Here is a 12,515-nt window from a genome sequence, read left to right on the forward strand (position 1 = left end):
ATATCCCATCATGTTTGTAACTTGATGTTTATAAAGATGCTTTTTTGACCATACCATACCATACCATGACCATATACTTTGCAGAGTACTTCTGGAAGAGATGGGCTTGATGGCCTGCCAGGGAAACCAGGAGTGAAGGTTGAATCCACACACAGTACTTTGTGCTGTTTACATTGTCATGTGCTGACTTACATAATGTTTTATTATTATTGTAGGGTGAAAAGGGGCAAAAAGGAGAGCCTGGATTGGTGAGTGCACCCGTGTTTAGTGTATTTTTAAACACCACTTTTTCTTTTTTTTTAAAAAAAGAAAAAGAAAAATGACATTACACAGACTGCATGTCCTTCATGCACCACGAGGCCCCACCCTTGCGATTAAAATTGGCCTAACACTGCTGACCTGAAAAATAAAAAACACAACAATTAACAAAAAATGATTATATTGGACTTTTTTTCTACTTATTTTACAACTCATGAACAATTTAAGGATATTCATAAAAAATAAAGTATTTGTTTTTACAATCCTCAATATTCACCTTCTACCCCAAATCACATCCACTCAGTTATTCAATCAACACTGAGAACACAAATGCATTGTAGACAGGCCTCCTCCATGAACAATAAGCATAATTCTACCTCAGAAGACACATTTTGAAAGGGAATAATTTACATTACTAATAAAAATGAAGAAACTGGATGATGGGCCAGTTATTGTAATAATAATTAACCTTCCTACACAGGAGGTAACATGAAGCTCAGGACTGAGCTGGTGCTTCTTAACACAAGTAAAAAATATATTGTAATTTACTGTTAAAGTGTCATTTTGCATGATATAGATTGGAATCTTATGTGTATTATATTTTTCTGTGTATTTGTGGTCTCTCAGTTTACATAAAAAACTGTACAAGAAGTTTCAGGCAACACCATCAAACTTTCTGCCAACACTGACTCCACTGAAAGCTGCAGTAACTGATTCTGATCCACTTATGTCTTTGATATGTGTGTCTTTAATTCCTTTCAGAGAAAATGTGATTAACCTAATTGAATTTTAAAATTGGATAATCATCCATCCATTTTCTGCCACTTATTCAGGTCTAGACTGTGACAATGTGATTTAATATATCATTAGGAGCTGTTCTTATAAACAAGTGCCAAGTAAAGAAAAATATGATCTAATAATATATAATGACATAATTGAAAATGATAATAGTCTCATTGGTTTTCCATTAGACTTTGGTTAGTATGAACCTGGAAAATGGGTGAAGGTGCATTGTATTTAGTGTGTAAATGGTTTAAATGGACTTGATTTGAGCTTGTGAAGAAATTGTTTAAGAAAACATGTATAACCAGCACATACAGAGATTTTCAAACCTTTCCATATTTTCCTTTTTTTACAAAATATTACAGTTCACAATATTCTCCACTATGACAAGCAAATGCATGGTTTTGGATAATAAAAACATGTATCTGTAATTGAAAATGTAATGCATTTAGAGATATTTTGATCATAAAATGCCCCCCCCCCCTCTTTTTTTTTTTTTTTTTTTTGCTTCAGTCTGTCTGTGTGCACAAAAAAAATTTTTTATGCTTTTGCTCCAATGGATGTATCTGTACTTGATAAATACTACATGCTTGCAGCAATTGTGTTTCATATGTCTTTGTATGTGAACAGAGAGGAGAGAAAGGAGACCAAGGTGGGGTTGGGATTGCTGGAATTCCTGGTTTACCAGGAACTCCGGTGGGTATCACTCTGAATTCCTCTGACTGCAGCTTTTCTTTCCCTCTCTAATATGTTTTTAATAATTTAATCACAACTGAAATCAGTATGTTCGCCAGTTTAACAATATATTTTGTAGTTTCAGTGTTCTAGTATGAGCCACATCTTTTTCCAGCATTTTATTAATTCTGAAAACAACATCAGAAATTATGGTTCTGTTCTGCAGGGGAGACCTGGCGTTGATGGGAAGAGAGGCATGCCAGGAAAAGATGTAATGAACACCACCTGCATTTCTGTTATGCTCACTGCCTACATAATGCTGTCATTTTGTAGATTTTTACAGATAAATTATTTAAATTAATGAGTTTTTCTTTTTACAGGGTGAAAGGGGGACCAACGGAGATGATGGCAAAAAGGTTTTTAAAAATATTCTGTACCAACTAAAACATTTCAAAGATATCTTTTATAAAACATGCTAACGTTTCTCTAAATTTAAGGGTGACAAGGGTGATGCAGGTACAAATGTAAGTCCTTTTGAAAGTTACAAAACATGTGTTTTACCCCTTTTAACACTAAGGCAGTGACTGACAATTGTTTATTCCCTTACAGGGTAAAGATGGAAGTAAGGGAGAACCAGGACCTCCAGGTTTACCTGGTAGGCAAGTGCTTGTCACTCCTGAGGTAAAAAACAAACAAAAACACTTGTTTGTTTGTTAATTAGATTATCAAACATCTTATTTATTTTTCTTTCAATAGTATAATGGTATATCAGAGGGTATGATCATGATTGGACCTACAGTCCTGCTTGCTTTTAACATGGGACTGTGTAACATACAACAAACAGAATACTAAAATTTGTTAATCCTTTCAGTCCTATACTAAGTGAGATGTAGTGTGAATCAAACATAAATATATCACATGTTAGCATACTGTTTATAGCTTTTCCGGGAAAAAAGGTATATAATCTCAGTCTGGCATATTTCTGCTACATCAGACTGGTGAACGTCGATCTTAATGGATGTTTAGCTTTATTTTTTACTTAAATTTTACCGTATCTGTTTTCAGGGTGCCACAATTGATGAAGTCCGACAAGCATTTCCAATCCCAATGGGTCCTCCAGGAGCGACTGTGAGTCTACTATTTATACACAGCCTGTTTCTGCATCTAGTACCTTTAGCTCATAAATAATTGCATGTCATTTCTGCTGTTGCATGGTATAATTCCCATGTAGCTTACATGGAATCTGAGCTGTCATCCAATGATGGCTGTAGTGCTTTATTATGGTTTCAGTGGGTTGCAAATAGATGCTGTACATCGAGTTAGATGTCATGCATTGTAGATGCATGTTCAAACGCTTCGCTCCTCTGTTTCTGTCTGTTCAGGGTTCTCCAGGAATGAAGGTAAGAGGGTTATGCTGCTTATATTGAAGTTAAGCTTAAAATAAAACATGACATGGGTTTTATAGTTTTTTTTTGTTTGTTTGTTTGTTTGTTTTTGGACAGGGTGACATAGGGGAAAGAGGCCTGAAAGGGGAGAAGGTAGTGATTGATCAGAGTAATACATTTTTAAGACATTGAAATGGAAATTAGGTTGTTTTCTCTACATTTGCCTCTATGTTTCGGCAGGGTGATGCTGGAGCTCCTGGAAAGTCTCTTGAGATGAAGGTGAAATTCATGATATCATAATCTCTCCTCTGGGGTCACATGTTCTCATATTATATTATTAGGTCTCTGAACAACACATTTTCCTTTACTTTAGGACATTGAGGAGATGTTTGAATCCTATGGTATAAGGGTAAGCTCTAAGCATGACCATGTATGCATTAGGTCTACAGAATTTGTAGTGGTATGGTAGCAGGGGTTCTAACAGAACATGACCATCTAAATAAAACATTTTTTCTCAGCTGCCTTTGCTGAAGGCTTTGATTGACAGGTTGCTGCAGGATGGAGTAGAGGAGCTGCTTCATGTGCTCAGCACGTCCAAAAAAACAAAAGGGAACACAGAAACTCACACCTCCAACGTCATCACAGAGTATACGGTATGTAACCTCTGGGGAAGAAGTATACGAATTGTTTTTCCAGCCATCGTGTTGCTCAGGTCAACGGAAGAAAAACCGAACGAACAAACAGGGAAACTGTAAGGGGTCTCTTGGTCCATGGCCTTTAGTTGGAAAAAGACGATAAACAAGATTGCAAAGATAACACAATATGAACATTTTTAGGGGCTTATGGAGTTTTTAAAATAAATAAATAAATTTAAAAACTACAAAGAGACCAGAGAGACATGCAAACAATTGAAAAACAGTTGAACAATGATGGCAAAGTTATCACAAATACTTTTAAAATAAGTACAAAAAGATGAACAATGGTCTCAGTGACCTGCAGAATTACTGAAATGTAACCTCCCCCACAATTATTCAGACTTTTAAGTGACACACAACCATATGTGTTGTTTCAATAGAGTTCTGTAAAGTATGACCTCACCAACCAGCCTTTGTCTGACCGGCACAACACTGAAGACCCTGACTTAGACGACCAGCTGCCTGAACCTTTGTTGACTGTAAGTGATTTCAACCATCATTTGTAAGTATAACAAATATATATTTTACCTGTTGGATCTGTTTTCAATTTTAAATTAAATTAAAGATACGCAGACAGAAAAATAATGTTGAGAGAATGAGACAAAAAAATACACTACTGTATGTTGGCTGTTTATATATTTAACTTTAGTTGTTGTTAATGATAACTCTGATTTATCTAAAGCAACAGTCTTCACATCAACCACTTTCATCTGGTCAGCTGCGACTTCTGTTATGACTCCAGATTCTTCTGCTTTGCTTTGATTCATTTTAGCTTCTTTTAATTCTCTTTTTTTCTGTCCAGGATCCTTTAAATGAAACGTCGGAGGGTCCGACATTGTGGACCATCACTACACTGGATGGAGGGCAGAAGCTAAACCAGATTGAGACCAACTTAAAGGAGTCAAGAGAAAAGGAGATTTTAGACTGGGACAAGGATGAAATACCTTCACTCAGAGCTAATTTGACTAAAGTTAATTCTACTTTCAATTATACAAAAGTTAAAGAGGTCAGTATATTATAAAAAAATACATTTTCAAAAATTACAGCATGTTTTGAGACAGTTTTCTTAGTTAATGCAAATGTTTTAGTTTTAATAACTTCTATATCTTTTCTTCTTTTATAATTTCTTTAACTCATTACCAGAAATATGCAAGAACAGTTTTAGGAATCAACTTAAAACACTAATTACCTTCATATCACATCCATTCTGGATATTTTAGGAAAAAATAAATAAATATAAATTATTGAAAACTTATCGAAGTGATCTTAATGTTAGGTAGTGTTTGTATTATGTAGTATTTATGCTCTGCTGATCACAACATGCTAAAATCTGTACATCTGTGTGTAGACAGTTTCAGGGCTTCCTAAGCCTGTGATGGAGACCGTTCTCCTCACTCAGGAAGTCCCCTTGAAGAAGAACTCAGCACCAAAGAAGAAGAGCAGGGAACGTGGGAAAGTAAAGCTGCTATGGCTTGTTAATAATAGTTTTAAATATACATAAAAGATGTAATAAAAAAATAATTCAGAATAAATAAACACGAGTAAAGAAGCCCACTAGAGTTTCATGTTTCAGCTGAACTTCCCTACACAAACATTACTACTGTTTATATCACTGCTCCTTAAAAATCAGCCTCCAGGGCCATACAGGGGTTTGAATATTGACATTTTGTGGCTTTTTGCGTGTTGTTTTCCAACAAAATTAAGATATTGCAGATTTAAGGAGGTGCATTCAGACATTTACGAGCTGTTGCACAAATGAGTTGAATAGACAGGAAGTGTTTTCTTCCTGCCTCTACAAATCTTGGATTTTAAGGACATCATGGCTGCACTGTGTAGCAATGAAACAATTAAAAACTTTAATGTGCTTACAGTGACGGATGACTTGCCTCAAATGAGCCAGAAAAATGTCTTTAAGTATTTTTTTTTTTTCAAAAATAATCAAAACACACACAATAATAAAAAGATTGCAAATCAGTGGGCGGAAACATGGAAAACTGGTGTGGTTCTACTGTATAAAAATAAATAATTTGCAAACATTTGATTACATCAAGGACTTCTAACTTTATTAACGTTAATTATCTCCCTCTTAATTATCTTCTTAAACTGATCAACCATAGTTTCAGACTTGATCATCAACAACTTCTGAAGCATGAGAAACTTTATCTTTTCTCTCTCTGACTGAACTTCTTAACCAGGGCAAAGGAAATAAAGGACGACATAAGAGGCAGAGACAACGCCTGGTAAATGTCCTTGAAGGGGTCAGACTAAATCTGGAAACTAAACTTTACTTTCGCCCCAGGCTGAAAAAAACACTAACCCGCCTCACCCTGCAAGATTCCAACATAAGCTACCAACACCTGTGCTGATATAACATCAGAATAATGTGTTTTAATAACTGCTTTAAAACTAAAGTTCAATAAAGGAGAATTCAAAATTAACATACTGCAAACATACCACGCTAAATTAACCGCTCATTGTAAACACAATGTGGCTTATGCAACCAAAAGCATGCATTTGTCTAAACCTCCATGTTCTTCTCATTATAATAATAACAACTTGATCAGTGGGTTGCTTTGTAATCGCTTGGCTTTCTTGTCTTTCAGTCATTCACACAGATAATAAATGATAGTTTGTAATATCATTTCCCTGAAATTATTGTCATTTCTTCTTTATCTTAAGACTAGTGAAGACGGCAAGCAAGAAAAAGCAGAGGAGGAGTTGGATAATGATGAAGAATACAGTTATGAATATGAGGTAGGAAGCTGCTGCACATCTGTCATTTGTTTTTACAGGTTACTGTGTCTGCTCTGTAGAATTGTGTGTTTAAAAGTTATTAAAGCACTTTTTTGTGTGTGTGGGAGGGGCAGGACGAGCTGTCCACAGATGATCTGCCACCAGTTTCCAATGCCAGAACAAAGAACAAGGAGGTAAATTTGCGTCAAACAGAATGATCTCATCTGTGTCTTCTGGAGTGGGTATAAATGTTGCGATTCATTTTTAATGTAACATATATTCAATGATTTTCTTGCATGCAGCTTGAAGACCAAACAGCTGAATTCCTCACTCCAGTGGAAGAATTGGTAAGCATTTGTCATTTTGTCCCTCAGGTGATAGCAACAACTCCTTCACTGATAGAGGAGGGATAAAGATAGCCAAACTCAGCTGCATAAAGCTCTGCTGTACCTGAAGAGTAATAATGTATTTATGTTGTTTTCATCTCTGTAGGAGGGACACTTACCCACACACAATCCTGACCAATTTGAAACCTCCAGACTTCCTGTAACATCAGACAGAGGAACAGATACACAAGTAATTACACATGATGTGTGACATATCTTCTTATTTTTAGCTTCTTGAGAGAGCATGTACAAAGATGCAACCATTACACAACAAAGCCTATCCTGGTCCATTGTTAAAGTTTAAAAAGACTCAAAGATTTTGTGCAGTGACACAGTCGAGAGATGGTTGCTGTTATTTAGAAAAAGTGATACCAAGTTTATTTGCTGTCCAGAACTGTATGATCCTGTACGATCTCCATTATGACAGTGTAAATACTGGTTGTTTTATATAAAATAATATTCTATTCATGTATTCAATCTTGCCTTTGCAGGTTCACATACTTCTAAATTAAGTGGGGGTCGTAATGGAAGATGTGAGATGTTTGAGTATTTCCACAATTTAGATGCAAGTTAAAAACGACTGAGCTGTGTGATCTTTATACAATGCCTGGCCAAAAAATAAGTTGCCACCCAAAAATAAGTACACAAAATATTTCATTGGACCACTTTTAGCTTTGATTACAGCAGCATTCAGAATTATATTGATGAGCTTCTGCAGTGTCACATTTATTTCCATCCAGTGTTTCATTCACTTTTCTCCAAGAGCTTGTATTGATGAGGGGAGAGTCCGGCTGCACAAAGCCTTCTCCAGCACATCTTAAAGATTCTCGGTGGAGTTCAGGTCTGGACTCTGTGGTGGCCAAATGATGTTCTCATGCTTCCTGAACCATTCTTTTACAATCTGAGCCTGGAAAATCCTGGAATATGCTGATGCCGCCAGGGAATCAAATAATCTATTGATGGAATAACCTGCTCATTCGGTAAATTCAGGTTGTCACCTGACCTCATTCTTTGGGCACATAATGTTGCTGAACCTAGACCTGACCGACTGCAGCAACCCCAGATCATAGACTGGCCCCACAGGCTTGTACAGTGGACACTAGGCATGGTGGATGCATTACTTTATCTGCCTCTCTTCTTACCCTAAAGCTCCCATCACTTTGAACAGGGTAAATCTTGACTCATCAGACCACATATCTTCTTCCATTGCTCCAGAGTTCAGTCTGTATGCTCTCTAGCAAATTGAAGCCTCTTTCTCCAGTTAACCTCACTGTTTAGTAGTTTTCTTATAGCTTCACAGCTATTCAGCCCCAATCCCTTGTTTGCCTTTGATTTGATTTCACCAAACATTTAAGTGATCGTCGCTCACCATTATTCAAGATTATTTTTCCAGCCACATTTCTTCCTGGAAGACAATGGTTCCTCACTATCCTTCCAGTTTTAAATAATGCATTGGACAGTTCTTACATGAATTTTAGTAGTTTCTGCATCTCCCGTTGCTACATGTTTGGTTTAAACAAAACATGAGCAGCTGTTTCACTCTGTGGTCTGCATGAAGACTGCTGCAACATCCTAGTGAATAAGGTACAAACACTGGCTCAAAAAGTAAAAATAGATTACTTCAACTCTTACTTGACAAGTAAAACAAAGAAGCCAGTATCACTTTTATCATCCTTGAACTTTAATATAGCCACAAAATAGCAGAAGCTAACGGAGAATGAGGTAAAGTGATACGATCACTACAAACTCTGAAACTTTTTTGTTATCCTAACACAAGATTTGCAAGCCACTTTTCTTAATGTCTTGAGCTGGACATGACTAAAGGGCTTTGGTAGGATGGTGGGCCGCAAGCCATAGTATGGAGGGCAGTGATCAGTGCAGCACTCCACCACTCAAACCGTTATGGTAGTGGTCATGTGGAGGCCATTCTTCATGACAGGCTGCTGAAGATTTCCCAAGAGACCTGAAAGACTTTCACTGTTCCCAACAATGTGTGGAGGAAATCTAACACTTAACATTCCCATCAAATGCAGTGATAGCAGTATTTTGAGGTGGTGGTTTTTATGGAAACTGATCAAGACATCCTTAGAGAGGGATGTAGAGATGCAGAGAAAACCCTCAGTTCAAGCCCTTTGGGTTCTGTGGATTGGCGTGAAATGTAAGAATAATTGTATATTAACAAATGAAATTGATTTGATAGGACCAAATTTTTTTATTTATTCATTTATTTATTTAGCATTTTTTCATGCCGTCAAAACTTTTACTGTTTTGTGTGGTTTGTGTGTTTTCTAATGCCCCCTTTTGATTTTGCTTCATCCAGGTTGTCCTTTCAATCACAGCACTGCCTTCTAAACCAGTGGATAATAGAGACAAGGTAAGGGTGCTAATTGGCTTTGTTGTAGCTTATTTCTCTACCAAACTGAAAGGTGAGCATAAAGAAAGGAAGTTAGTTGTATTTAAAATGTTGTATTATTAGCTTTTGTGGATTAGTTGCTATCTGAGGACTCTGAGGTTGTAAATACAAATAGATTTGTTTTCTCAATATTGTGTCTTGCTTTTGAAGTTATTTATTCACATCTGTTCTGTTTGCAACCAGGATGAGGTGACACTGCCCACTCCTCCAATTGCCACAGATGAACCAGATAAGGTGGAATTTATATTTTAATTCATACAAACTTAAATCTTAATTCATGCAACTCAAGATCCTTGCATGCTTTGAAATGCAAAACTCTTTTTCCACACTGACACACAGAGGACTGAAAGTGATGGACAAGTACTTGATCTAAATGAAGGAATGGGCCTTACTTCAATATTCATTAGATAAGCCATGCTTTTGACAAACCAGAACAAGTGCTTGGCCTCATATTTTGCGACCTCTTCTTCCTAATTCCTATGAAACTTTCACCAGTGCAAAACAGTGCACGTGCTTGTGTATTTGTGAACAACCGTCAACACGTTTTTTATCCACAAACTTTATCAGAGCATGGGACAGGACAGCATTTTTGCGCAGCATGATTTAGCATGATTCATCTAAAGCTTGTCTGAATAGAAATGAGTTAGTGCAAATTTTCAGAAATAATTCAATACTTTCTCTCTTTCATCTTTTTTTAAACAGGAAATCTCTTAATTCCCAAGAGAGTGAAACTATAGAGTCTTAATCATTCATAAGAAAGCACTACATGGGGAGTGTGAATAAACTGTGAACCGTTTTTCTGATGAGGAATCCTGAACCTGAACGACATTTCATAAGGCGATACTTCTCTCCACACAGAGACTATTTTACTCACCTAAACTCATGACCTTACAAAGACCTTCTTTTTTTTTTTTTTTTTTGCAGAGGGGGGCTTTTTTAGAGGAGTATTATTGAAACTCAGGCTCCCCCTCAAAATTGTGTCTTCATGTTTAGATTGTGATTATTCAGATTGTCCAGTGTAGCCTTCACTTTTTTGGTCTTATGAGCTCCTAATTTATTGATTACAAATATATTTCTGTAACTCATCCATTTTTCATCATATAAACTTTGTACAAAAGATAAAGAAATTTGTGTTTGGTCGAATATCTTGTTGTAACAATGATTCTTGGCAATAAATCTCTTATTGTTGGAAAACCTGTTTATTATGGAGTGTTTTTGTAGGATGAGCAGCAGAGTTGATTGTGTGGGTTGTGCCCATGAAAAACTTGTCGCGGCTCTTCTACCATATCGAAGCAGCTTGTTCTGCTATAAATACTTGTTTGGTGGTGTTTGTTGGAGTGGATGATTGAACAGTGGCCTCTGTATCATGTGCAGAACGCCAGCTTGAAGCTGCCCAATGACGGAGTAGGCGAGTTCGGTACTCAAGAGCCACAGTCCTGCATGTTTTAGATGTTTCCTTGTTTCAAAACACCTGATTCAAATGAATGAGTCACTGAGCAGAACTCGATAGGTTGCTGGATCCATTTAATTTGAATCAGGTGTGTTAGAGCAGAGAAACATTTTTGTGGCTGTTAAGGACTGAACTGGCCTTCCACTGCCCTATGACATGGGCCCTTTCCAGATCAGTCAAATGTGGCATGTTTGGAGCAGAAACTAACTGCCCGCTGTTTTAGCTTTTAATCAGGCACCTGGTGTGCCTGAAGCTCAGAAGAGTCAGTAGCAAAATAAACTGTTTGACATTGGTAAAGAAGATTTGGCAAGTTTTCATGGGCCCAGCCCACATACTTGGCTCTGCTGCTTATCCCACAAATTCATATTCCTTACAAATGTGGCACCATTTAAAATGAAAATGAACTGGTTTTTCAACTGTATAAGATTTAGTGCCAAGAAGCATTGTTACAACAAAGATATAATGGATCAAAATACAAATTTCCTCACTTTTTGTGCTTGTTTTCTTAATTTGTACAAATATTATTTATTACAACATTGAAAAAAATGTTTTTAACTTACTCAAAATCTTTGAAGACCAATATTATTTTTTGAGTTTTTAATGGTATTATGAGCAGTTTCATAGACAGATCAAACACTCTTTTTCACTGGTGAAATGTTTCACTGTGATTAAATTGTCTGCTTTTAACACATATGTGCATGTATGCTGAAGTAAAAATGTTAAAATAACCTTCTGTGCAAGTTTGTGTCTTCCTTTTTTCTTAAACATTTTCACCACCACATACATGGATCACAAATACCACAACTATTCAAATGATAATAATTGTAATGCTAAATTTACTTATGAGAGGTTTGGGGACTTTACAGGTGCCTCAACCTCAAATCAGAGTGAAAAGAGGCACCTCCTGGCCTGACTCTATGGTAAGTGTTTCCTAATTTTGAACAAGAGACTAAAATAAGTGGAAATTATAACTGTATGATTAATATAAACTGGCTTAAGTAATAAGTTTTATATTTTAGGTGTTTATGCCGGGTGTCCCAGGTGGAAGAAAAAGGTTTAGAGGGACACAAAAAGTAATTCTTTCTTTTTTTCTAAATATATCTACCTCTTAAAAGATTCATAGTTCAGAACATAAAAATGCTATTTCATGGTCACTGTGCAGTGCATGTGAAATTTTCCACTTATGTTTATTTTAGCATCCGTCCTCTGGAGCTCAAGGTTATAACAGTTGGAGTGTAAGTCTATAATCAACAACATATTGGACAAAGATTTGGGGTAATACTGAATGAAAATAGTGTATAATTAAATTGGTTTGTGTCATCAAACTTTTTTTTTCCAGAGCATAAGACACAAAAATCCAAACCTTCATGAGTATGCCATGAGGGAGAGGCTAGAAAGAGGAGCAAGAAAGAGATATAGTAATACAGATAGAGATGCTCATGGTGGAGAAGAGGAGCAGATTGAGGTAGAGAAGGAAATAGTAAAGGAAAAAGAAATAGTACTACATACAGAAACAGACCTTGATCCAGTCTATGATGATGAGGAGAGGAGTGGAGACTATGACTGGGGGACTGAAGAAGATGTAGATCGGGAAAGGGAAGAGGAGGAAGAAGAGGAGCTGGAGAAGCAGAGAGAGAGGGAAAGGTTGGAGATGGAGAGGGAAAGAGGGGAGCTGGAGAAGGAGAAGGAGGCTGAAATTGACTGGGAGAGAGAAAAAGTGGAGGGTGAGAAAGAGAA

General features: G+C 36.6%; 1 protein-coding gene across 1 annotated transcript in view; it reads left to right on the top strand.

Annotated features, from left to right (window-relative positions):
• The window catches only part of col7a1l (collagen type VII alpha 1-like), a gene marked incomplete at its 3' end in the record, with an annotated part of 42,052 nt that extends 29,545 nt beyond the window's left edge, over nucleotides 1-12,507 (top strand). The window contains exons 56-82 of the mRNA XM_041977226.1: nucleotides 85-138; nucleotides 216-248; nucleotides 1,672-1,737; nucleotides 1,943-1,987; nucleotides 2,097-2,132; nucleotides 2,214-2,240; nucleotides 2,326-2,397; nucleotides 2,782-2,844; nucleotides 3,099-3,116; nucleotides 3,219-3,254; nucleotides 3,342-3,380; nucleotides 3,475-3,510; nucleotides 3,620-3,754; nucleotides 4,177-4,275; nucleotides 4,599-4,802; nucleotides 5,145-5,252; nucleotides 5,992-6,036; nucleotides 6,476-6,550; nucleotides 6,655-6,723; nucleotides 6,832-6,876; nucleotides 7,022-7,105; nucleotides 9,236-9,289; nucleotides 9,512-9,562; nucleotides 11,645-11,698; nucleotides 11,798-11,851; nucleotides 11,975-12,013; nucleotides 12,118-12,507. Coding sequence (XP_041833160.1) covers nucleotides 85-138; nucleotides 216-248; nucleotides 1,672-1,737; nucleotides 1,943-1,987; nucleotides 2,097-2,132; nucleotides 2,214-2,240; nucleotides 2,326-2,397; nucleotides 2,782-2,844; nucleotides 3,099-3,116; nucleotides 3,219-3,254; nucleotides 3,342-3,380; nucleotides 3,475-3,510; nucleotides 3,620-3,754; nucleotides 4,177-4,275; nucleotides 4,599-4,802; nucleotides 5,145-5,252; nucleotides 5,992-6,036; nucleotides 6,476-6,550; nucleotides 6,655-6,723; nucleotides 6,832-6,876; nucleotides 7,022-7,105; nucleotides 9,236-9,289; nucleotides 9,512-9,562; nucleotides 11,645-11,698; nucleotides 11,798-11,851; nucleotides 11,975-12,013; nucleotides 12,118-12,507 — 2,031 coding nt within the window. The remainder of the gene's footprint in view (nucleotides 1-84; nucleotides 139-215; nucleotides 249-1,671; nucleotides 1,738-1,942; nucleotides 1,988-2,096; nucleotides 2,133-2,213; nucleotides 2,241-2,325; nucleotides 2,398-2,781; nucleotides 2,845-3,098; nucleotides 3,117-3,218; nucleotides 3,255-3,341; nucleotides 3,381-3,474; nucleotides 3,511-3,619; nucleotides 3,755-4,176; nucleotides 4,276-4,598; nucleotides 4,803-5,144; nucleotides 5,253-5,991; nucleotides 6,037-6,475; nucleotides 6,551-6,654; nucleotides 6,724-6,831; nucleotides 6,877-7,021; nucleotides 7,106-9,235; nucleotides 9,290-9,511; nucleotides 9,563-11,644; nucleotides 11,699-11,797; nucleotides 11,852-11,974; nucleotides 12,014-12,117) is intronic.
• Between the last annotated feature and the right edge of the window lie 8 nt (nucleotides 12,508-12,515).

This window comes from Melanotaenia boesemani, chromosome 23, assembly GCF_017639745.1.
Source record: "Melanotaenia boesemani isolate fMelBoe1 chromosome 23, fMelBoe1.pri, whole genome shotgun sequence".
Classification (NCBI taxonomy): domain Eukaryota; kingdom Metazoa; phylum Chordata; class Actinopteri; order Atheriniformes; family Melanotaeniidae; genus Melanotaenia; species Melanotaenia boesemani.